The 24,865-nt window shown below is 37.4% G+C and overlaps 2 protein-coding genes across 16 annotated transcripts in view; one reads left to right on the forward strand and one right to left on the reverse strand.

Annotated features, from left to right (window-relative positions):
- Positions 1-38: 38 nt before the first annotated feature.
- Positions 39-14,608, reverse strand: DUS4L (dihydrouridine synthase 4 like). Of its 12 annotated transcripts, none has more exons than XM_064289845.1 (8): positions 14,377-14,606; positions 13,994-14,081; positions 8,886-9,022; positions 7,678-7,799; positions 5,263-5,380; positions 4,070-4,192; positions 2,875-3,101; positions 48-1,680 (listed from the first exon to the last, which is right to left on the reverse strand). In XM_064289845.1, exons 3-8 carry the CDS (start codon positions 8,999-9,001, stop codon positions 1,433-1,435), a joined length of 954 nt encoding a protein of 317 aa, XP_064145915.1. In that variant the 5' UTR covers positions 9,002-9,022; positions 13,994-14,081; positions 14,377-14,606; the 3' UTR covers positions 48-1,432. The 12 variants fall into 12 exon arrangements, with proteins under 12 accessions (XP_010585651.1, XP_064145916.1, XP_064145915.1 ...); XM_064289843.1 differs by having other exon boundaries at positions 13,984-14,081; XM_064289842.1 differs by having other exon boundaries at positions 9,990-14,081.
- A 40-nt stretch (positions 14,609-14,648) lies between these two features.
- The window catches only part of COG5 (component of oligomeric golgi complex 5), a 330,055-nt gene continuing 319,838 nt past the window's right edge, over positions 14,649-24,865 (forward strand). For 3 of the 4 annotated variants that reach the window (XR_010322654.1, XM_064289835.1, XM_064289836.1), the window contains exons 1-3: positions 14,651-14,789; positions 21,033-21,172; positions 22,769-22,826. Coding sequence is in view for 3 of the 4 variants with exons in the window: in XM_064289835.1 (XP_064145905.1) it covers positions 14,696-14,789; positions 21,033-21,172; positions 22,769-22,826 (292 nt within the window). In the remaining variant the exon portion in view is untranslated. Of the gene's footprint in view, positions 14,790-21,032; positions 21,173-22,768; positions 22,827-24,865 lie in introns of all 4 variants that reach the window. The other variant, XM_003407008.4, reaches the window with a different exon arrangement.

Raw genomic sequence — 24,865 nt, forward strand, 5'->3', positions numbered from 1 at the left:
AACAGGTACTTTTTTCATTTTATCACAAATATATTTGATTACATATAAGAAAGAAAAAGAGGACTTTGAATATAATCATGCAGAATTAAAAACAAACACGTAATAACTTGTTGCCCTTCCAAAACACTGTGCAGCTTACTCTAATGATGCCGCTGTGCTCACAAGTTTAGTATAATTATCTCCAGCGTTAATTTACAAACATAAAAATGACTAAGCTTTGACCATGGTCATATGAAGTGAAAATGCAAGTTTATTTTTAAAAATGCATCAGTTGAAAAGTGAAAGCCCAATAAATGTTCTTAAGAAAAAACTAAGGACAGCGCTTATGTTAAGATTGATTCAATTAATATCCCATTTAATAAGCAATTTTAGATAATTGTCTCATAACTGTTTCCATGTTGGTAATATAGAACAATATTAATTATGGAACTGTATTTCTGCTGGGGATACTTAATTCTTACAATGGCACATTCACTAATAAAATACTATTAGTAACATTTTCAAATCATGGAACTTTAAAGTTAAATTTATTATCAATTGCTGGGAGGCACAAAAATAACATCACTAAAAATGGGGTATTTTTATATTAAAAATAAAACCTTGTTACTATTCTCTAGGAAATATTATCTCAAGTATATAATCACCTTCAGATTAGCTACCAAACTTTCTACTTAAAATGTGGGGACTGCAATTAACTTCAGCATTTCAGATACGGTTGTATTTATCAAGCTCTCACTCTTCTAATGATCAGTAAAGCTTGAAATATAAAAAACCTAATGTCATTTTAAGAGTTCAATGGAATCTTAGTTTTAAATGATAGAAAGCATCATGTCTAACTAAATTCTGTTACACACAATTTAAAACAAACATCTTGAGGTTTCCAATTCAATTAGAAAGTACTAGTTCGATTTTCCAATTTGAATTTTTAATCTAAGCCTTGATCGCAATCCTATACAGAATTTCTGTTCCTTTCCATTTTATATGGATGTTGGCATTTGTTTTACCACTTCTCTGCACTTATTTTCACTAAAAACATACTTCTTGTTAATTTACAGATACCATGTGAGTCATATTTTCTCAGTGTTAAAAGGTTTTATTTAAAATGTTAGAAACATTTCTTCGTGAAAATTTTCTTTTTTTCCAATCCACAGTAGGATCCAGGGCAGTGTTTTGTCAATGTTTGGACCCAGGACGACCAAGATGTTTGAACCAGCTGGTGTCTTCTTTAAACTTGTAAATTCTTGGGTCCACCACTGAACTACCCGAGGTGTAGAGTCTCTGGGTGGTGCAAATGGGGTTTAGGACAGATTTTTAAAAACGTTCCCCAAGGGATTGTTTTTATACTAAATTTCAAGAGCCACTGATTTAAAGTAAAAACCAAGATTGTGTGGTTTCATTTTAAGTATAAAATTTAAAATAATTTAAAAAGGGGTCAAATGCCATAATGGTCTGTAAGGTAATCTAACACTGCTGATGTGCTTGACAAAGCATTAAATACTCTTTTTTCCTGCTTCGAAGTTATCTTTTCCATCATATACATTAAATGCTGATGGAAACACATATAAGGAGTTCCAAGTTCAAGTGCAATGTCAACCCAGTCCCAGATGCATTTCAGTGGGGTTTCCTCGTATCCAGCAAACATGGCCGGGTTTGCTAAGAGTCCTCTTGCAACCATCACACCTACAAATTAAAGCACACCATGTTTGTCCATACATTAAGAACCTCTGGTTTGAGGTCAAACTCTACGAAAGAAATTCAGACTATAAAAAAAAATACAGCATTATTATAAGGTTTCACAATACCCTTATTACATTAGTCTGTTTAACTCAGTTGGAAACCGTGGTGGTGTAGTGGTTAAATGCTATGGCTGCTAACCAAGAGGTCAGCAGCTTGAATCCGCCAGGTGCTCCTTGAAAACTCTGGGGAAGTTCTACTCTATACTATAGGGTCGCTATGAGTTGTAATTGACTTGACAGCAGTGGGTTTGGTTTTTTTTTTTTTTTGGTTTAACTCAATTTTGTTGTTGTCAGTAGCTTTCAGTCAATTTTGACTCACGGGGACCCCATGTATGCAGATTAGAACTGCTCCATAGGGTTTTCAATTACAAAACAATTTTTGTACTTTTTTGTAAACCAAGGAAGTTCAAATGTACTTACAAAAATTCTTTTTTTTAAAAGGCTTCTACGTTAAACAATTAGTCCTTAGTTTTTTTTAGGGTAAGTTGCGTTTGCTTAAAGTTAAGTTTATCTGTGTTCCTCCATCTATTGATACCTACCCTAGGGCTTGGTGTGCTAACATTTTAAGGGGATAATGAAATTGCACAGTAGGTCTGCGGTTCCTTTGGCTCCTATGATCACTTGAGTTCATTAACTCTCATTTCTATTCTAGGTGCTCTATTTTGCTAATAGGCTATCTGAAAGATTCTTAATTGGTGGCAGAAAAGTAACCAAATTAATTTACCCCATTTATAAAATTTATTGTTTCTAAGGAGTCTCTGGGTGGTGCAAATGGTTAACTTGATTGGCTGCTAACTATAAGGCTGGCAGTTTGAGTCCATTCAGGGGCCTGGTGATCTACTTCCAAAAAATCAGCCATTGAAAACCCTATGGAGCACAGTTCTACTCTGACACACATGTGGTCACCATGAGTTGGAATCTACTCAATGTTATCTGTTTTTTTTGGTTACTGTCCCCAAGTAGAAGAGTTAATGCCATTTAATAAGTTTTTAGCTTAAGTCAGTACAACATGAAAATATGACTTAATGTTAATGAAAAATAATGAAAATCACATTAACATTACTCCCCTACCTCCGTGTGTGTGTGTGTGTGTGTGTTTTGCTAATTAAAAGACAAAAGCCCTAAGTACTTATCTTACCATTTGTCCCAGTAATTTGCCATACATTTTCTGCTTCTTTTAAGGTTTTGATGTCTCCATTAGCAATGACAGGAATAGACATATTTTCTTTAATTATCTTAATGGCATCATAGTGGACTGGTTGATGTCTTTCTTCAACCGTTCTTCCGTGGACTGTAATCCAAGAAACTCCCGTTGCTTCAGCCTTCCTACAAAGATCTACAGTTCTCGTCAGGTCACCATGAATCCTGTAATTTCAAAATTATATCTACCTGTTCACAGCACACAAATCTTAAGGCTGCAGTTAATAAACTAAATAAAATGATATTCCATCTAATACATTATTTAGTTAACTTCGTTATATCATACTATCAATTCATGCCACTATCAGGTTTTGTTCAAGGGTCAGTTCCCACTTAAGACTTCAAATTTAGCTATTTCGCTATTGGCAACAACAGGATGACAAACAAGCTTCCTTGTATCTAGTGCTCTATCATTTTGGGTATAACAAAGTACTGTCACAGATGAATTAAAGATGCTATCCTAATATTTAACGAGCTCTGGTGGTGCGGTGGTTAAGTGCTTGGCTGCTAACTGAAGGTCGGTGGTTGAAACCCATCAGCGGCTCTGCCAGAGGAAGATGTGGCAGTCTGCTTCTATAAATATTTACAGCCCTGGAAACCCTATGAAGTAGTTCTACTCTGTCCTATAGAGTCATTATGGGTCAGAATTGACTCAACAGCAATGGATTTGGTATTTTATATCCCGATATTTGCTGTGCATATCCCAATCTTTAAATGGAAAGGAGTACACAATACTTTATCTTGAAATGTTTTGAACCTGTTACCAAAAACTGATTCCTGATGTATTTTATTTTCATTGTGAAATTTTAGTGCATTTATCTTTACTATATTCTACTTTTGGTACCAGGAATGTTTCTTAATACTAATTACACAGTACATGGAAAAACTGAGGGTTTATTTTAGGAAAAGTTTTCCATAATAAAGGGATATTTTAATATTTGTTAAAAATGTGAAGAAGTTTTTGATTATAAGTAAAAATTTTGGCTGTATTTTTATTTACTAAATATCTTGTTTCAACATTTCCATATACCAGTTACCAATTTATTAAGCTCCTACCACTTGAACAAAAGGAATATTTTCTTATTTCCTAAGTAACTGACAACCTCGTCAATAGATTAAAATATTGTCTTTACCTTATTTTAATAGATATTGAAAATCTGGGGTTTTCCACTTCATTTTTTACTTGTTTCACCATATCTTGAACAAGCTCTGGCTTATTGATTAAGCAAGCCCCATAACCTTCTGCCATTGCCCACCTTTATAAAGAGAAAAACACACACACACAAAACAGAACTGGTAAATAGCTGGAAGAGAAGATAAAAATCTAAATGGAAGAACTGAAATACACTAACTGCATCTATCTCTGTCTCTGCCTAGTGATCTGGAATGGAAGCAGAACTTTCAAACTGATAGATCCAACATCTTGAAGTGGATCTATCTGAGATTACGAAAAATATGTTCCCAGATTAAAAAGTACTTAGGGAAGTGGTTTTCACTGGCAAGTGAGAAAATTAAAATTTATCCAACCAAAATAGATTTAAGTATTTGTAATTAATTGCAGTTACTTCAGACTTTCTTAATTCCAAATTTGATGTTTATTATACATAAGAGGTTTTATTAGTTTCAAGAGTAGAAAGACATTTTTGGCTTACAGCTTATTAACTCTCCTAATTACTGTAAAATTTGTCTAAGCTGATCTGGATTGTACTGTGTTTAAAATCTTGAATTTCTTCTTTAGAAACATTTTAAATTATTTACAGATAACCTAGTACAGTGCCAGTAAGGTACAGGTATTATTATCAAATTAAGTACATTTAGTCAACACCCAGTTACTTAAACTCAACTAAATAACTGGCATAGAAAGAAAAGGTTATCATAAAAAAAGAATTTTTATAAGAAAAATTCATTGGGAGAAACTGTGGTGACCTCCCAAATCAAAGAATCATAGTTTTTATAGTAGGGTTGTCTAACATTGGCAGTAAAAATAAATTTTAGGGATTGCTGTAAACATTAGATTCTTACATAAATACTTGTAGATGAGGTTCAAGGCAAATCCACACATAAAAATTCTAGTGGTAAAAAAAAAAAAAAATTTTTTTTTTTTTTAAAATACTTGAAGCGTCTATACGCTGGCTCAGCCATCAGAAAAGAGCTTTGCAGTTATGTTCCTAAATAATGTTTCCTTGCTTCTAATTTGGATTCCTGGTGCTTTAACTCTCTTTTTCCTACTTTTTAAGTTTTGGAAAACTAGAAAGATAGTTTACCATGTTCACATAGATTTTTTTCTAATCTTTTTAAAAGTTCTTCCAACTTCTTTGAGCTTTACCTCTGAGGGCAACCACAGTTAATGTCTATTCCATTCGCATAAGGACAGACTATACGAGCAGCATCAGATAACAGTCTTGCATCATTAGCAGCAAACTGAACAATCAATGGGCAATCACCTGATAAAATGAATAGCTCATCATTAAAAGTCACAGGAAAAAAAAATTTATACACACATACAAAAAGATTAAAAAAAAAAAAAACTGTAATATCTGTACAGGATAAAACAACAACAGTAACTATTTCTAGCCTAAGAAGCATCTGTTCAAGTAAGATGGCACTGAAAAATAATTCTAAACATTTTAAATTAAAAGCAGTTTATATTTAGTAAAAAATTAAACAGTGCAAAATGTGATAAAATGAAAAGTAAAAGTTCTCCCACGCTCTTGGCAAACAAATCCTCTTTTCAAAGGTGAGAATTAATTTATTGTATCCTTCCAGAACGATTTTATTTTATGCAGATACTCATATAAACAAATGTGAATGTTCTATATACATTGCTGTGCCTACTGATGTTTTTCCTGATGTACCTGGGAGATGTACACAGACCTATTTTATTCTTTTTAGTAGCTAGTGTTCTATTGTATGTATATGATGTAGGCAATCATATAGTTTAGTATTATAGTATGCACAGTATTCTACTTCAAGATTATTTTTCTTCTGTGGCCCTTGCAAATAATGCCACAATGGAGGTACTATTACGTACATGCCTTTGTGAGTATATTCGTAGGGTAAATTCCTAAAACCATTTAACATTTTGATAATTATAAAATTATCTTCCAAAACAGGTTACCAATACAGACACACACCAATATGGATGAAAGTTCTTGTTTCCTTATAACCTATCCCATAACATATATCCAACATTTGTATATTTTTATTTGTGGGCTGTCTTTTCATAATCTTTGTACATTTTTTCACTATTTATAAACTTTTTTTAATAAAATAATCAGGCCTGCTCTCTATCATATCTGTTATGAATATTTTTTCCTAGTTTTTTGTTTGTCTTTGCATATACATATGTGTGGTCTTTTATATACAAAAGCTTCAAGTTTTAATATAGCCAAATGTATCAGAGCTTTCCTAGGCTTTAAAGAGCAGCTTTTTCTTATCTTTAGGTAGATGTTACAAGCTTCGGATAGATATATTTTAATGTTTCTTAAAGTGTTTCTTACTTTTCTGTATGAGATTCATTGGGTGTTTGCTAAAAATGCAATTTTGGGGCATCACCCTGGATGCATTGATTCAGGATGCCTATGGCTATCTACTGATTTACAGGATTATGATAGCAGAGGAGAATCTGCTTTTCCTTTTATGAGGATATTGGGTGCTTTCCCCTTTGTAACTCAGGAGAGTTATAATATTGCAACAACTGTTTATTAGTCTAATATATTTACAACACTGTGTTAGATACTGAGGATACAAACTGATAAGAAATAGCTCCCGCTCCCAAGGAACCCATAACCTAGTGGGAGAGACAGGCATGTATAGAAGAAGTTATAATGCAGTATGGTTAAGTAAACAACGCAGAGCTAGTACTTAAGAGGGAGGACATGAGTACATGATGATAAGGAAACGTTCCTTGGCCACAAACTTTGAACACTGGATTAAGAAGCATGAACTGTAGTTTGCCAGAGAGATCAGGATCTGGGAGACAGGCATGAATGTGCAGTGCATTCTAGATAGAGAAGTGAGAGAACAGGGCATGTTCAGGACTTAAGATAATTTAGTATTTTTGAAGAATAAAGTCAGTGGGCTATGGAGAAGAGCTGAGGGAAGATAAGGCTGCAGAAAATGTATTCAGAGGCTAGATCATGAAGGACTTTGAGTATTATCCTCAAATACTAAAATTTTATTCTTTAGGTCAGTGATTCTTAATCTTTAGCAAGCTCAGAATCACCTGGGGAGCTTGTTAAAACACAGACTATTGAATGCACTCCAGAGTTTTTGATTCAGTAGGTCTGGGGTGGAGCCCCCAAATTTCCATTTCTGACATATTTCCAGATGATTGTAATTCTGCTGGTCTGGGGATCACACTTTGAGAACTATTGCTTTAGGAAATGAGAAGTCCAAGAAGAATATTAAGCAGGGCAGAGATATGATCAAATTTTCATTTTAGAAAGGTCACTGTAGACTGTAATCTGTTCTAATAGTTCAGGTCAAAGGATGGGAGCCCTAGCAAAGGCTGGTCTTATTGCTACATTCATAAGGCACTCAGTAAAAACATTGATTGCATGATTTACTTCTACTTTGAAAAGGAAAGCAAGTGAATTTGTACCTGGAGTAAGAACTGTACGCTAAAAGATTCTGAAATAAAACCTCTGAATTGTATTATCTTTGATTAAACAAGATAGTTGAGATTTTTCTTTTCATTTTTAAAAACTTCTGCAAAGTCAGCAAATTGGGTTTCACATACCTTGATTTGTGGTAAATTCACTGTCTCTGGCTTTTAAAGATCTGACAAAATCAGCAGCAACTATCATTGGTGTATAACACAGATCACAATTGTATTTTCTTACTAGTGTTCTAAAAGCCAACCTGTGAGCATATAAAACTTCAATCAGGCATTTAGAAAACATCATACTCATGTGTACTTCCAAATTTAATTAACTATTAAATACTTATTGGGGAAATTTCCACCTCTAGGAGAATGGGATAGGTATACTTATTCCTCCTACAAGTATAACTAAAACTCTGGATAAACCCATTAAAACCTGCTGCCATCAAGTTGATTCCAACTTATAGTGACTCTATAGGACAAGGTAGGTCATAGGGTTTCCAAGGAGTGGCTGGTGGATTCAAACTGCCAACCTTTTGGTTAGCAGTCACTGCTCTTAACCACTATGCCACCAGGGCTCCTGGATAGTACACATAAAACAAACATAAGAAAACTACACACCCATCAGAATGGCTAAAATAAAAAGCAATGGCAATACTTGGTAAGGATGAGGACAAACTGGATCATTCATACATTATTTGTATATAATGGTACAGCCGCTCTGAATAAGTCTGGTAATTTCTTATAAAACTAAACTTGCTTATAAAACTAAACTTGCTTATAAAACTAAACTTGCAAATACCATGTGACCCAGCAATTATATTCCTGGGCATTTATCCCAGAGGAATGAACAGTTAGATGCACAAGAAAACGTGTACAGGAATGTTTATATCCACTTAATATTCACTATACCCTTATACCAAAAAATCAAACCAAACCCGTTGCCTTCGAGTCGATCCCGACTCATAGCAACCCTACAGACAGAGTAAAACTGCCCCATAGGGTTTCCAAGGAGCTGTTGGTGGAAGTGAACTACCAATCTTTTGGTTAGCAGCAGCCATAGCTCTTAATCACTATGCCACCAGTGCTCCATATCCTCATAGGTGAGTTATAGCCACTACCATTTTTACAGGTGTGAAAAGTGAAGCTTGGAGAGGTTAACTGTCCTACTTACAGTCATGCACATACCAGGAAAGTGGTAGCACTAGTACTCAAGCCTATATTGTGATTCCAAAGCAGGGCATTTGAAGAGCCCATGTGGTGGGGTGGCGTTATAGTACTTTTTAAAAACTCAAGGCATAAAAAGGAAATCACGTCTTAGCTCATTAACCATTTACAATACTTACTTCGAATATCGAACCATTGGGGCACAGACTTTTACCAGCTGTCCAGAGCAAAACATTTCAACTGGATCTTTTTTTCTTTCTTGGCATACTATGGTTTTTATGCAGTCACTCTTCATGAATACAGATTTATTTTAGATCTGAAAAAGATAATCAGTTTGCACAGAGAAAGTATACTTTCACTAGTTGAATTAACATCATTCTAACAAGTTTGATTGCCAAGAACATATACTTTTCATCAGGCTCGTGGGCTCAGGAATTTTTTTAGCTTCTTTTTTGCAGTATCAAATAGGATACAACATAATTCTGCCTCTATTTATAAGTCTCTATTATAAAGTCTCTGGCTCTATTTCTAAGTATTGATACAGCATAAAAATGCCTCATGAATTTCAATTTCCTTAGGTAGAGTGCACAGCTGGAATAAGACAAACTACTGTAGTTTTACTGATCACTTCTCCATCAGTCTGACTTAATAAAAATTTAAAGTTAGTAGCTGCTTTTTTTTTTTAATGAAAATTTGTGATTAGAAGGATGTAAGCCACCTATATAATAAGTATAAGCAACAGGAAAGCAGCTTCCTCTTCATGGGTCAAACCTATTCCTTCTCTCTTGCATTTCATATTTTGGTTATGCCATCACCATCTGCCCATATTTACTCAAGTCAGAAAACTGGGGCCTGCCCTAGACTTCACCATCTCCCACAAATGCTTTATCCACGTAGTACCTTTAGCTAAATATTGAGCACATCTTAATTGCCTCACAGTCTCTGTACTCATAATCCCTCACCTTGATGACTGTAACAGCCTTCCCTGAACTCCACACTGATCTTCCTCTTATTTACCTACAACACCCTGGATATGCCTCTGCTATGGTATCATTTGCATTTGCAATTATTTTTTAAAATAGTGATAACAATAACAACATATGTCTGTCTCCCCTAGAGTTTCTGAGGGTATGGACATGTTTTTATTCATTCAATCATTTATTCATTCAACAAATACTGAGTTCCTGCTACTTGTAAGGAATACAAATGAAAATCCATTTCTTGTACCCTCAAAAATTAGGGAGTTAACACCATTACACAAAACAATTTAGTAGTTGTCATACCTCTTGTTGTTTGCCGTCGAGTTGATTCCAACTCATAGTGACCCTATGACAGCGTGGAACTGCCCCATAAGGTTTCCTAGGCTGTAATCTTTATGTGAGCAGATCACCTGGTCTTTTCTCCCACAGAGCCATTGGTTGGTTCAAACTGCTGACCTTTTGATTAGCAGCCAAGCACTTTAACCACTGCACCACCAAGTCTTCCTGTAATAGCTCTAATGAATATATATATATATGTGTGTGTGTGGGTGTGTGTCTGTAAAAATAAAGATGCATTGTGGCAAGTGAAGGGAGTCATCAATAGAGGAGGAAGGTAAGCTTGAACTGACACTACATGGGAGATGGGGGTGTCCAATTACAGAGAACAACTCATGGACGCACGAGACTTGTTCGTGTTTCAGTGAACTATAAGTAGTTCAGTGTTGTCGGAGTTGTAACTAGACTAGAGAGGGAAGGGAGGAGTACTAGATAGTAATGGATCTTATATATCATGTTAAGATTACATGCTATAGGGCCTCAGTTCTTAACAACCTTTCTTCCTTCATGGGTGATATTTACATATGCATGCAACATGCTAACATGTGCATATGACCTACTTTCATGGGCATATCACATCTCTTTTTACAGGTTTTATGTCTCTCCTTGCACACTAGTTATAACTTTACCCCTTCCTTTTTGTGACATATTACTGTTAGGGAAATTATCCAATTAGACTTCTGATTTAGAAAAATATGACTGAATGGGTTAGGGCTTGTGGCAAAATTTCAGTAAGCAGGCCAGTAGAAGACCAAGCCATGGGTAATAAGTATTTGACCTGGGATGCTGGGAGTGAGGCTACAGAAAAGGGAACACATTTAGGAGCTATTTAAAAATCAAAATCAACTAGTAAGATAGTTAAACAAGAAAGTCACTTGGTAACAACACATGTTATGCAGTACCTATTTTTATTCAATCTGTATGCTGAGCAAATCATCCGAGAAGATGGACTATATGAAGAACAATGGGGCATCAAGACTGGAGGAAGACTCATTAACAACCTGTGTTACACTGATGACACAACCGTGCTTGCTAGAAGTGAAGAGGACTTGAAGCACTTACTGATGAAGATCAAAGACCACAGCCTTCAGTATGGATTACACCTCAACATAAAGAAAACAAAAATCCTCACAACTGGACCAATATGCAACATAATGATAAGGGGAGAAAAGATTTAAGTTGTCAAGGATTTCATTTTACTTGGGTCCACAATCAACGCCCATGGAAGCAGCAATCAAGAAATCAGAAGATGCATTGCATTGGGTAAATCTGTTGCAAAAGACCTCTTTAAAGGGTTGAAAAGCAAAGATGTCACCTCGAAGACTAAGGTGCACCTGACCCAAGCCATGGTGTTTTCAATTCCCTCATATGCATGTGAAAGCTGGACAATGAATAAGGAAGACCAAGGATGCATTTGAATTGTGGTGTTGGAGAAGAACACTGAATATATCATGGACTGCCAGAAGAACAAATATGTCTTGGAAGCACAACCAGAGTGCTCCTTAGAGGCAAGGATGGTGAGACTACATATGACCCTAATACTCCCTAGCATGTTTTCTCCCTTTCAAAATGGCCAGTTGAGAGCTGCCATAATTAATGCCATGATGAATCTTTTTTTCTCTGCCTGCCTTCTCCTTTCAGCATACCTTTGTTAATGACTTTGTTTTAATCTGATGCTAATGACTTTGTTTTGTTATGTCCAGCCACCTGTGACTTACAACCCCCCACATGGAGATATGGAGATGTCCAACATGTATCTCTTTAGTCTGTTAAGAGTCTCTTGTAATTATCTTGTAATGAACAGCTCATCCAGCCATGCCCTGCGTGCTACAAAGTCATTTCTAATCCTTGTAAAAATCACATATAAGCTCTAATGTAAAACTGCCTTTCGGGACTCCATAGAGACAGCCTGCATTGCTGTCGTTTTTTAAATAAACTTTCTCACTTTCTGACTTGCAGTACATTTCATTGGCTCAACTGCTTCAGGGCACAGACCCTAATCAGGCAACATACGTCTCACATACTTTGGACACGTTATCAGGAGGGATCAGTCCCTGGAGAAGAACATCATGCCTGCTAAAGTAGAGGGTCAGCAAAAAAGAGGAAGACCCTCAATGAGATGGATTGACACAGTGGCTGCAACAATAGGCTTAAGTATAACGATTGTGAACACGGTATAGGGCTGGCCAGTGTTTCGCTCTGTTGTACATAGGGTCACCACGAGTTGGAATTGACTAGATGGCACCTAACAATCTAGAATGACTCATATGCTTTTGGCTTGAGAGACTAGGTGGATGGCACCGCCGATCGATGAGATAGAGAATGAGAAGAAGGAACAGGTTTTGGCAGGGAGACGTGCATTCACATCTGCGCACAGTGAACTTGATGTGCTCAAGAGATTTCCAGGTGGTGATGCCTTATAAGTGGTTATACAGATATGGGACTTAGAGGTAAGCTGGAGATATATATTGAGAGTCTTTAGGTAATAGGTTGAAACTAAAAACACCGACAAGGCACTTAGGAATGTCATATCTTGCAAGAAATCCTTAGGAAGATTAACATTTAAGGAATGGAAGAAAAGAGAATGCAAAGGAGACTGAGAGATGAACTCTGCAGCTGGGAGGAATAAACCTGAAAAGAGATTCAAAAGCCAAGAGAGGGGAGTATTACAAGGTAGGGAGATGATATGCATCTTCAACATCACAGAAAAGTTAGGCAAGGTAAAGACTAAAAGTGTCCAATGGCAATTAGGTCATTTGTGACTTTAGCAAGGAAAATTTCTTATTCATTGTTACAGTTTTAGTATGTAGCACAAAGAAAGCCTCTCTCAAGAAATTATTTGCTGAATGAATTAAATCAGTAACTTTTAACTTTAGTTGTACACTGGAATAATCTGGGGAGTGTTTAAGGATCAGGATGCCCAAGCCATAACCCAGACCAATTAAATCAAAATCTCTGGGTATAAGGTACAGGCATCAGTGGTTTCTAAAGCATCCCAGGTGATTTCAATGTGCAGCCAAGCTTGGAATCACTGGAATAAGTAAATCTATTCACCCATTGCACGAGGTACAATTGTTTGTTTAAATGACTAGCTACTTTACCATTAGCTCTTTTAGGATAAGAGTTGCATCTTATGCTTGTAAACTCATGCCAGCATGAATAGCAGTGGCTCAAAACTCTTCACTGAATGAATGAATATTATGCAATTCTTCTAGTCTTCCAATGTAAATGTCAAGAAAAGAAAAACAATTCATAATTCAAAGATAATACTCTTCATTAACATTTATGAATTATTAAAAACGAACTAATTTTGTGAATTATGGGTAATGAAAAACTAAGGTGAATCTGAGAACATGGCCTTTGGCAACTCGTGTGACCTCCATTCAGATCAATACCATTCACGTCATGACTGTATCAAATTATATTACGGAAAAACGTCTCAGACAACATCAAGAGAAAGAACAGTGTAGTGTAACATGAGACTTCCCTATTTAAGTTATTATGAATGTTAAATGCATTTAGATTTATAAAGTACTTGGTACAGCGTTTAGCACAGAGTAAAGACTACTATAATACCTTCTAGAAATACTATCAACAGAATCAAGAGAACCATGTAGCTCCACAACTAGAAAAAACTGGTTCCCTGTTTACACACCTACTGTATAGAAAAGTTATAGCTTCTTTACTTTTATGTGGAAATGCTTAAGACCTCTTGCATAGTCGATTCTGACTCACAGAGACCCTATATAACAGAGTAGAACTGCCCCATAGAGTTTCCAAGCAGCCTGGTGGATTCAAACTGCCGACCTTTTGGTTAGCGGAAGTAGCTCTTAACCACTACGCCACCAGGGTTTCCATTTGTAGTAGATCTGTTAATTTATCAGTATTTGTAATTGGGAGAAATCTAGGATATTGGTCAATAATACAGATGTATCGCCAAGAAGATACAATAGGAACTAACTTGATCTTACAGCTTCAATACTGTTAGTTGAGATACAGGCAATCCATCGGTCTGCAACTAAGAAAAAATGTGACGTGACTCATAGCACATGGCTGAAACTGAGAGGAAGAGAAAAAGCAGAAGGTTAAGATCTCACGGAGGGAGTGCAGAGATAGTGAATACCAACTAAGTTTTCCCAAATTGTCTTCCATTCATCCTCTCCAACTTTCCTTCCAAACTTTTCCCGCCCGCCTGTACTCCAGGATTGGGTGCCAAACCGTGTGACAGATGAAGCTGGGTAGCAACTACCTCCAGTCTGCTCTGAATGTGGAGTGCGAGCGAAGCTCCCTGAAACATTCGCCCTTCTCTCCTGTCTTCTGCGGTGAAGCCCGTTTGCCTAGGTTTAATACTTGCATTAGAGAAAAGCGCTGCGGCCGCGTTCGGCGTCCACCTTCTCCTTGGCCAGAGGAACGATGCCAACCCTAGCGGCCCCGCTCAGAGCTGGGGCAGAAGGCGGTGGAAAGCTCCAGCCCGGCGCCTTCAGCTTCCCCTGCGCAATTGGGCCCTCGGCACCCGCCCCCTTCTGCACGCGAGTTCCAACCGAGCTCTGTCCAGCCACGGTCGCCGAATCGAGTCGCCAGGCCTGCCACGGGCGGAGCGGGCGGCGCCAGGATTTTGCGTCACCATCTGGGCCGGGTCCACGGTGACGCCATCAACCCAGCACCTGGCCAACATGGAAGGTGGCGACGGCGGCGTCGTTGTGGCTGGCCTTGGGGCTCTGGGCTCTGGAGCGGCTGCAGCGACAGTCCGGGAGCTTCTGCAGGACGGTAAGGAGTCAGGGTCCGGCCGGATCGTGGGCCTGGGGGGCTGCCCTGCTCCGCATTTGGGCCACAGTGATGGACTCAACCCGTTGCTTTGCAGAAAGTTTTCCGGTCTCGACATGACTACTCCCCTCCGCCCGGCCCTCTGGCGTCTGGGTTCTAGCCTCGCCGACCTGTTTGCCTAGGGGCTCACTGTCCCCTTCCTTCCGGATGTTTTGGGAACACCTAGTTTCTGCCTGCTCCTCGTTTCAACTGCCCCCGCCCCTCCACGTGTCCGGGGCTTCCCTGAAGTCCTGATACCCTGCACCCGGTGGCCTACGTTGGCAGCCACTGGCTGTTGCCGCAGTTCTTGACTGGAGGGTGAAGCGTTCAATTCCACGAAGAGTGTAAGACCTAGAACGGATGATAGACACTTCACTAAAGAAGGTCTCGTTTTGAATTGGAAACACCTTTCCGTTAACAAATTCTTAGAATATACAGGTGGCTCCTTTTTTAGTCTTGTTTGTTTTTTTAATGAGGCAATTATCCACAACCAGCCGTTGCAGGGTTCCCAGTTTTAGTTCAGATTGATCTTAACCGTTTGTATCGAATATAGCAGTCCGATTTATTGGTAGTTTTGGACAGAAGTTGCCCGAAATAGGAAAATACGTTAAATATAGTACAGTTGAAAATCACTTTTAAATGTATTAATCCAGTTAACATGCCCCAAGCCTCTCATCCCTAAGAATAAAGTTCAGATTTGTAATGATAAAAATAAATTCCCTTCTCACCTATCGTAATTCTTTTCCCTAACCACTGTCACATTCTATCTTGTATTAGAATCATTCGTATACTTGCCTGACTCTTCTACTGTATTGTAAAATCCCTTTACATGTTCCACAATGTTAATAACTGAATCTTGCATACAGTAGGTGCAGAATAAATGTTTTTGAACTGAACATCACAGTCAGAAGCATATGCACACATTTATAGAACCAAGTGGGTTCTAAATAAATGAAATAAAGTTCTAAACTATTGTTTGTTTTCTTTTCATCGCTCTTAACTTCCGCCCTGGTGGTAATGTATGTATTTTTGTCAAAATTTAACAGTAATGTTCTCTGAACTAAATTGTGTGAAGTTCTCTAGGTTGAAGTCTGTTTGATTCATGTTTATATCTCAATTTAGATTCAACTTAACCAAGTTCTTCTGAGCTCCAGATACATGTGCAATTCCTGCCCTTAAGTAGCTAACCATCTAGTAGGGCAAATGGTCTTGTAGAGCTATAAAAGTAAGCACTGTAATATAGTGTTGTAAAGGCCACAGCCTTGAAAACTATGGAGCAGTCTACTCGGGGGTTGCTGTGAGCCAGCATCCACTGGATGGCAACTAACAACACAACAAGGGTAGCAGCAGAATTATAGGCGGATGAGGGTTGGCAGCAGTCAGAGTCCCTGGGTGGCTCAAACAGTTAAATGCTTGACTATTAACCAAAGGGTTGGTGGTTCGAATCCACCCAGAGGTGCCTCAGGAAAGGCCTAGTGATCTACTTCTGAAAGATCACAGTCCTTGAAAACCCTGTAGTGTGGTATGCATTTCTACTAGGAAACACATGTGGTTGCCGTGAGTTGGAATCGACCCTATGTAACTGGTTTGGTTTTTTGGTTTAGGGTATGGTTAAGGAGTGGCTTTCTAGGTAGAGTTGGTTTTGAAGTATAAATGGGACGTCCCCAGGTGAAAAGGGTGAAGGAACAATACATGCCAAACATAAGTATATATAACAGTAGAATGCATCCAAGAATTGTAATCAGTTTTTGAAGGGTAAATAATCCCCACTTGTGCCTTATATATTTTGCTATTTCTCTCTCAATATTTAAATCTTCTCTATTCAAAACTGATTCTACTACCTTTCTCTTCAATCTCAACAAATGACTTTCATCTTCCCTAAAAAAAAAAAAAAAAGAATCCATCAGATGTGTATTTATGTTTCTTGCCATCAAACTTATAAATGTAGCCTAAATTTACAACCTCCTTCCTCCCCTCCCTCCATAAATTCAAATACAATTGAAATAGAATCTCTTCTCCTTCCTGAGGCTAGTCCCTCGTCTTCTGCTTGGGGTTCTCTCTTGTCCCCTCAGGGACCCCCGGCCCCCATTCTATGCCTTTGAAATAGTTTTGCCAATGTCTGCAATGACTTCTTGTGATAACTCAAATGGACACTTTTGGTCCTTATCTTTCTTAAACTCGTAATAGTGTTTGACTCCTCTCTGGAAATATTTCCCTCACTTGGCTTACGGATTCCATGCTTTCCTTTATTCCTAATTCTCTAGATGCTTTTCCAGTTTCTTTTAGGTGCTTGTCTTCTTCAGTTTGCCCCTAATTTGGTGGTTCATATTCCTCCACAGCAACATTCCAGAGAAATTGAACTTTCCCATCAGTGATAATGAATTCATTATGGCAGGGATTTACCAGTGGCAGGGTTGATGGGCAAATACCTGGTTTAAAAATTTGTGAGGCCTCCTTATGGGAATGAGGAAACTGTAAAAGAGAAGATTATATGACTTCTTTTAAGGACTGTCAGCCCTCAAATGCCAAATCCAACGGCTAGTATTGAACCTTTTTTGTATTTTACTTTTGTAAAGTCTTTGATGCTACTGACCACTTTCTTGAAACCATTCCTTCTTTTGCTTTTGCCACTCTCCTATTTCTCTTCATTTCTCTCTGAGTACTCTTAGCCTCTTATTGCCTTCGTTTCCTCTATCTTCTTCCAAGTATGTGGTGTTTTCCTGGCTTCTGAGCCCTCTCTCTCCCACCTGCACCTGTTTTTTACATTCTAAAGTTTCTTCCTAAATTGTCTGGTCTCTTTTCACAGTTTCAAAAATAATATCTGTACAGGCAAATATGCATGTATGTGGTTCTTAACTCCCTTCTGAGCTATTTTGTGAGTTGCTGTCCAGTTGATTCTCTCTCCCAGTGACCCCAAGTGTGCAGAGTAGAACTGCACTATACGATTTTCAAGGCTGTGAACTTTTGGAAGCAGATAGCCCAGACCTATCTTCCCAGGTGCTTCTGGATGGGTTCCAACTGTCAGCCTTTTGGCTAACTACGTTTTTTAATTAATTATATATTTTACATTTTTAACTGTCTATTGCACATTTCTAACCTGATAGTGAAGAGCAGTACTAATTATGCATAAGAAAACCTACGTACAAATAGTACAAGTCCTACAAACTAAGCAATGAAATAATTTTTTTTTTTTTCTTTCTCCACTAGCCTCGACTTTCTCTAATTATATGTAGCTAGTTAGATGTGTGCTTATTCCCCATACAGATTGTGAGTTCTTTGGAGGCAAGGGTCTGTTCATGTTCATCCTGATGGCACAGTGTATAAGCACTCAGCTGCCGATAAAAGGTTGGTGGTTTGAACCCACTCAGCGGCTCTGTGGGAGAAATATCTGGTGATCTGTACCCTTAAAGATTACAGCTTAAAAAACCCTATGTGGCAGTTCTACTCTGTCACATGGGGTCGCTATCAGTTGAAATCGACTTGAGAACACCTAACAACAACAGGAAGTTACCTAGCTTGGTGCAAAGCTGAATTCCCTATGTCAGTCACTTAATCAAGAAACTTGGGCATCGTCTTTCATGTCTTATTCTACCTAATCACCCATTTTCAGCTTATCACTGAGTCCTAAGCATTATGTCATTGAATATTTGTGACATTCTTAGTGCCACTGTCTTAGGTCAGGCTTTCATCATATCTTACTTGGACTGTTAACATACTACCTTCCTGGTCTCTCTGGCTCTGCTCCAGGGGTGTGTTGGTAAGTAGAAAATAGAAAAAGCCTTGATCTTGTAGTATTTGCTGATTTCTGAGGTGTAAATACTTCCACCGTGGTTGGTTTTAACACCTACATGTGATATTAGCTAGCTCTCACAATCCCTGACACTTTAACAAATGACTCTTGAGAGCCAATATGAGCCAGCTCCAGCACACCACTGCATGTCTAATCTGTTTTCAGTCATCCTCCACACTGCTGCCAGAGTTAATCTTCTAAAACACAAAGCTGACTGTGCTCATTCTCGGCTCTAAAACCTTAAATTGGATATCTTCTGAACTTCTTGAATGTCTTCCAGGATTCTTTCCAAACCCCCTCCCCCGCCTTGTTTTAGAGCCTTCTCTATCATTCTAGTTTTTTTTTTTTCCTATCATTCTGCCCAACACATACAGTCTATGATCTAGACATACTGAGGTCAGTATTTCTCTTCTCAAAATGTGCCATGGCAATTGCAGCCTCTAACCCTTCCTTCAATTTGAAATGACCTTCTCCACTTGTCTGCCTGGCAGAATTCTTAATTCTGAGAGTAACTTGGAAAACCAGAAGGAAATGTGTTTCTCAGAATTAAGGCCAAAGTAGCCTTCTTTCTACCCACTACATTCTGAGAGCAGTTAAGAATTTGAATCTTTACGTTTAGCAGGATGGTACTTCTAGCTGATATATACTGAAACCAGACCAAACTCTTTGCTGTCAAATTGATTCTGACTCATGGTGACTCCGTGTGTTACAGAGTAGAACTACTTTATGGGGTTTTCTTGGCTGTAATCTTTACAGAAGCAGATCGCCAGTTCTTCTTTCATGGCACTGCTGAGTGGGTTCAAACCATGAACATTTAGGTTAGTGGTTCAGCTTAAACCGTTTGTACCACCCAGGGACAGCAAGCCAATGTATAGATTAATTAAATCATTCAACCAATACTGAGCACCTGCCATGTGTCAGATATTTTTCAGGCTCTGGAGCTATGGTAGTAAACACAACAAAGACCTTACCCTAGTGCAACATACACTACCGTGGATATAGACCCTTGAAATTTTCTTATAAGTATTCTATTTTGTTTATTAGTTTTGTAACCTCTGTAAGGGCAGTCTTATCTCTAGCTAACTTGGTTATAAGGTTGTGGTGTATATCCACATTGAGCTCATTTGTAGGTATCTTGAACTTTTAAATCTTTCCGTTTTTCTTTCATCTGCAAATTTGTGGATTTCTGTATAGAAAAATGTCTTTTTAACATCCAGCATCACATCTCTTTCTTGTCTATTAAGGATCTGTTTTGAAGACAAGTTCTCTTTCCATTGCCTCATTTTACCCATGAATCTGAAATTTCAGCAATAAGTTTGTATTTGCCTATTTCTATTAAAATTCTGGATTTATTTATTAACAGTATTTGTACATTGATGTAAAGGTATCTGAGGCCATAGATATTGTATATAACCTGTTTTCCTCTTTATCTTCTCATTGTTGAAGACCTTGTTTTCTTAAGTTAAAGGTTACCTTTTTAACCATTCCTTATTCAGTGTTTTACTTCCTTTGGTTCATTGCAAAAAGTTACCATTTATTCAATGTTTTACTTCCTTTGGTTCATTGCAAAAAGTTACCATTTAGCAGTATAGTATAGCAAGTCAGAGTGTGGGCTTTGCAGTTACACTGCCTAGGTTCAAATCCCAGATTGTGACCTTGGACAAGTTGTGTGACCTGTCTTTACCCTCCTCTGTGAAATGGAGAAAATGGTAGTTCTCACAGGGTTATTGTGAGGATTGAATGAGTTAATATGTGTAAATTACTTAGATCAGTCCCTAGCACACAGGAGACTCTCAGTGAATATTACCACTCTTTTCTACTACTGGGTTTCTACTACTGCTTCCTCTTTTTCCTACCCATCATTACAGGAAGCATTTACATCAGTTCCTAGCATATAGGTAGACCTCAGCTGCTTCATTTGTATGCAGAAGACGGAAGAAGAATTGATGCCTTTGAATTATGGTGTTGGCGAAGAATATTGAATATACCATGGACTGCCAGAAGAACCAACAAATTAGTCTGGAAGAGTACAACCAGAATGCTCCTTAGAAGCAAGGATGACGAGACTTTGTCTCATGTACTTTGGACATGTTATCAGGAGGGACCAGTCCCTGAAGAAGAACATCATGCTTGGTAAAATAAACGGTCAGCAAAAGAGATGAAGACCCTCAGCAGGATGGATAGACACAGTGGCTGCTACATTGGGCTCAAGCATAGCAATGATTGTGAGGATGGCGAAGAACTGGGCTGTGTTTTGTTCTGTCGTTCACAGGGTTGCTATGAGTCAGAACTGACTCGATGACAGCCAACAACAACAATAACAAAATACTTTAGCTATGGTTACAATAGTTCTGTCACTTAATTTCTGTGGTTTGGTAGCATGTAATTAAGGACTTTCCCTTATTTTTTTCCCCCAGAGTGTTATAGTGACTTTCTAAATGAAGACTTTGATGTCAAGACTTATACTTCCCAATCTATTCATCAAGCTGTAATTGCTGAACAACTGGCAAAACTTGCCCAAGGAATCAGTCAGTTGGATAAAGAGCTACACCTACAGGTAATTTCAGTCTTCTCGATCATACGGATAAGCCAGCCTAAAATGATAGTTTAGCATTTTTATAGTCTTACTGAGCTTTAATCTAAATATGCGTTTACATGAACGAGTGCACAGTTACCAGTGGGGCATATTTTTTAACGTGCATTTTTGAAAAATTTTCTGCAAACTGCTTTTGTTAATTGAAAAACCAATATACTCATATCCTCAAAGCCTCTTATTCATACTTCTCTTTTACTACCCTAACTAATGCTCAGTGAATATAAAAAAAAAAGTGGGTAGAAAATAGGATGTTTTTGATAAAGATAAAAGAAAATAAATTTTGGGAATAGGGTAGTGTGGATAAGAAAGATTGAGATGTTCACCTGGCAGTGCATATCTTATGAGCAAAAGTAGCGTTTGCAGAAATTAGAAAGAGTTGATAAATGTTATAGTGGAGAGAATGCAATATGGGGAGTTAGGAAACAGGCCCTAATTTCAGTTGTGCTGTTAACTAACTTTAATATCATGTGATGTCTATAAGTCTTGTTTTTTTTTTTCTTTTTTAATCTATCAAATGGATTGAAGTGAATAAGAGGAAGAAAGGATTGGAGTAGAGAATCTCGGTCTTCTAAAGTTCTGTAATTTTTTTAAAAAATAATTTTTATTGTGCTTTAAGTGAAGGTTTACAAATCAAGTCAGTCTCTCACATATAAACTTATTCACACCTTACTACATACTCCCACTTAATTAAAAACTACTCTCCCCCTAATGAGTCAGCCCGCTCCTTCCTTCCAGTCTCTCCTTTCGTGACCGTTTTGTAAAATTCTGTAATTTTTATAGGATGATTTTATGGTATACTTCCTAGGGTTACCTTTTGTCTGAGTAGGCACTTAATAAATCTTTAATTGAATAGAACACATTTCCTAGCTCTTCATGGACTCTCTGACCAATGGTAGACACAGACAGAAATAATGACAGGCAAGTAATACCTGTTTTAAAGAGAACAGTACAAGGTATGTATGGGAGCAGTGTAGATTGTGCTTAACTCCGCCTAGGGCTTTTGACACTGGGAAACTGGAAGCAGAGAGATGTCCCATAAGTGGGCCCCGACTCTGCATTATCTTTTCGGATTAGGGTGTGGCCTTGATGATGCTCAGCTAAGTTTAAAAACTAAGAGAAGCTGATGTTTGAAAACGTTCTTTAAAGGGAAAGCATATATGTTGTTAGTGTAAGTTCTTTAGGATAATGAGTAAGCCTGAATCATAGTGTGGCAAGAATTAGCCACTTTTTTCAATTTTGATAACAAATCTGCCTGTACCATCCTGCACAACTCATTACGAAAGCAAAGGGCTAATAAAAAGATTATACCTCCTCCTGCTCTCTCATATTCACTAGATTCTATATTCTTAGCTAAATAAATCATGTACTATAAGTGTGCGCATTTTCCTGCTAATAACCCATCTCAAATACAACTTCATAACCTGCCTTTTTTTTCTTTGTTTAGTATGTCCCCCCCGATAGACAGGGGAGAGCCCTTCAGTTCTGCATTGTGGTTATGGTGAAAAAAATGCATAATGTTAATTAAAGGAAATGTTGATTATTCATCTTGATTTTCAGGTTGTTGCAAGACATGAAGATTTGCTGGCACAAGCAACTGGGATTGAGTCTTTGGAAGGTATGTTTTCATTAACTCTTACGGATTATTTAGAGCCAGACCAGGGGTTGGCAAACTTTTTCTATTAAGGGTCGGATAGTAAATAATTTGGCTTTGAGGTCATAGTCTTTGTTGCAGCTACTCAGCTCTATTATTGTGGAGGGAAAGCATCTAGACAATACGTAAATGAACGAGTGTGGCTATATTCCAGTGAAACTTTAATAAAACAAATGGTGGGTCGTACTTTGCTGACCCCTGAGCCAAACTATCTGGGTGCAAATCCTTGCCCTGCTACTTTACTAATTGTGTGACTTGGAGCAAGTTACTTAACCTTTCTGTGCCTCAGTTTTTCTACCTATAAAACAAGGATTTTACTATGTACTAACTCATGTTATGCTGAGGAGTAAGTGAGTTAGTAAAATGCTTAGAACAGTACCTAGCACTTATTTAGTGCTTCTGTAAGTGTTTTGTTAATTAAAACAACAACAGACACCACTGTTGTGAAAATAGGCTTGAGTTCTTCCCTTATTTTCACTTTTTTTGGAGCCTTTCTTTGCAACTCATTTCAATGAAAGAAGAATAACAGTACATTGGATTTTTATTTTTATGAATTCTTATTTTTGTTGGGTTAAATATTTTATGGATTTTCCATTCTCTCTTGAATAAATTAAACTACATCTCATAAATATGAAAAGTTACTATTGTGTTTTATGTTATTACTTGTGTTGTGATTACCGTTATTAATCATTGCACTTCAAAAGAAAACTAAGTGATTTTTCCCTGTGTTGATCAGATTCTCAAAGAGGGAGGATATTGTTTTCTGTGATGCATTAATCTTTAATGCTTCCCCCAGTATTTCATGAACTCAAAGGTATTAACTTACTGATGTCTTAAGTATGTTGAAAATAGTAAGGAACTTTTTATTTTCAGAAATACTCGCTTGACTGTTATTTGAATGCCTGGGAGGGATATCAGACTATGTTCTTGGGAAAATTAAGAGTCTCTAAGTACTGAAAGGCTTAGTATTGGAAATTAATTACCCTGTTTTGTCTCATAATAGTTTATAGGTTTTTGTGAGAAAATAAATAGTGTATTACTTTAATGGTAACTTTTTAAAACATTGATAAATTTTAATTTTTTAAAAAATGTTTAAGCATGGCATGGTGATACCTTGATTCCCAATACTTCTCATTATGATTCTTTTGTATGCGCTCTAGTTCTATAATGTTCTTGTTTTCCTCAGAAAACTCCTCAAGGATTGTGGCATTTAAAATATACTATTAGGCTGTCTGTTGAGTGAGGGGTGAGTGTATAGAGTACAAGACTGGCTTCTCTGATTCTTATTATAATCTCAACATCTTCTCCAGATTATTTGAACATAAAAAATCCAAAGTATGAATTAGCTAGTATTCATTTTAGTGTGGTATGTATTTCTAAAACTTAATTAGTATGTTATTTTGAGATACTGAACAGTAAATAGGATACGTATTGAAAATATTGGGTATTATCCCTAACTTCTACTTCATCTGCTTTTTTTCTATACATTTAAATTTTTGGCCATAGAAGTAGTTTGGAGGTACATTTATTAAGTCTATTTTATTTAAAAAAAAGGATGTTTTCTACTTGTTTACTCATTTATGTTTTTAAAATAGTAATTGAGAACTTGCTAGGTTCTAGGCAAATACAAACAACTGACAGAGTCCTTTTTCTTACGGAGCTTTCGTCCTAAGTGGGGAGATAAAGAAAACGTGTGCAAAAAGATAACTTTAGACATTTGTAAGTCCTACAAAGAAAATAAAACAGGTGGTGGGGTATAGAAAGAGGAGTCCGTTTTAAGCAAGGATAGTCAGGGAAAGCCTTTCTGAGAAGATGACATTTGAGCTGAGATCTGAATGATGAGTAGTAGCCATGATGTGAAAATCTGGGGAGAAAAACGTTGTAATCAAGGGAACAATAAACGAAAAGGCAGGACTTAACCTGGCATGTTCAAGAGGCAGAAAGAAGGCCAGTATGGCTGGGGTTTAGGGGATGAGGGAGAGAATTGTAGATGAGAACCTTGG

This window comes from Loxodonta africana, chromosome 8 (genome assembly GCF_030014295.1).
Source record: "Loxodonta africana isolate mLoxAfr1 chromosome 8, mLoxAfr1.hap2, whole genome shotgun sequence".
NCBI classification, from domain to species: domain Eukaryota; kingdom Metazoa; phylum Chordata; class Mammalia; order Proboscidea; family Elephantidae; genus Loxodonta; species Loxodonta africana.

Excerpts from the sequence above, each read along its gene's own strand:
- DUS4L (XM_064289845.1), bottom strand. The coding sequence starts at position 9,001 with ATGAAGAGTGACTGCATAAAAACCATAGTATGCCAAGAAAGAAAAAAA. Across the intron at positions 5,381-7,677 it reads TGAATTTACCACAAATCAAG|GTGATTGCCCATTGATTGTT; the intron begins GTATGTGAAACC and ends TCATTTTATCAG. Across the intron at positions 4,193-5,262 it reads AACTGTGGTTGCCCTCAGAG|GTGGGCAATGGCAGAAGGTT; the intron begins GTAAAGCTCAAA and ends CTCTTTATAAAG.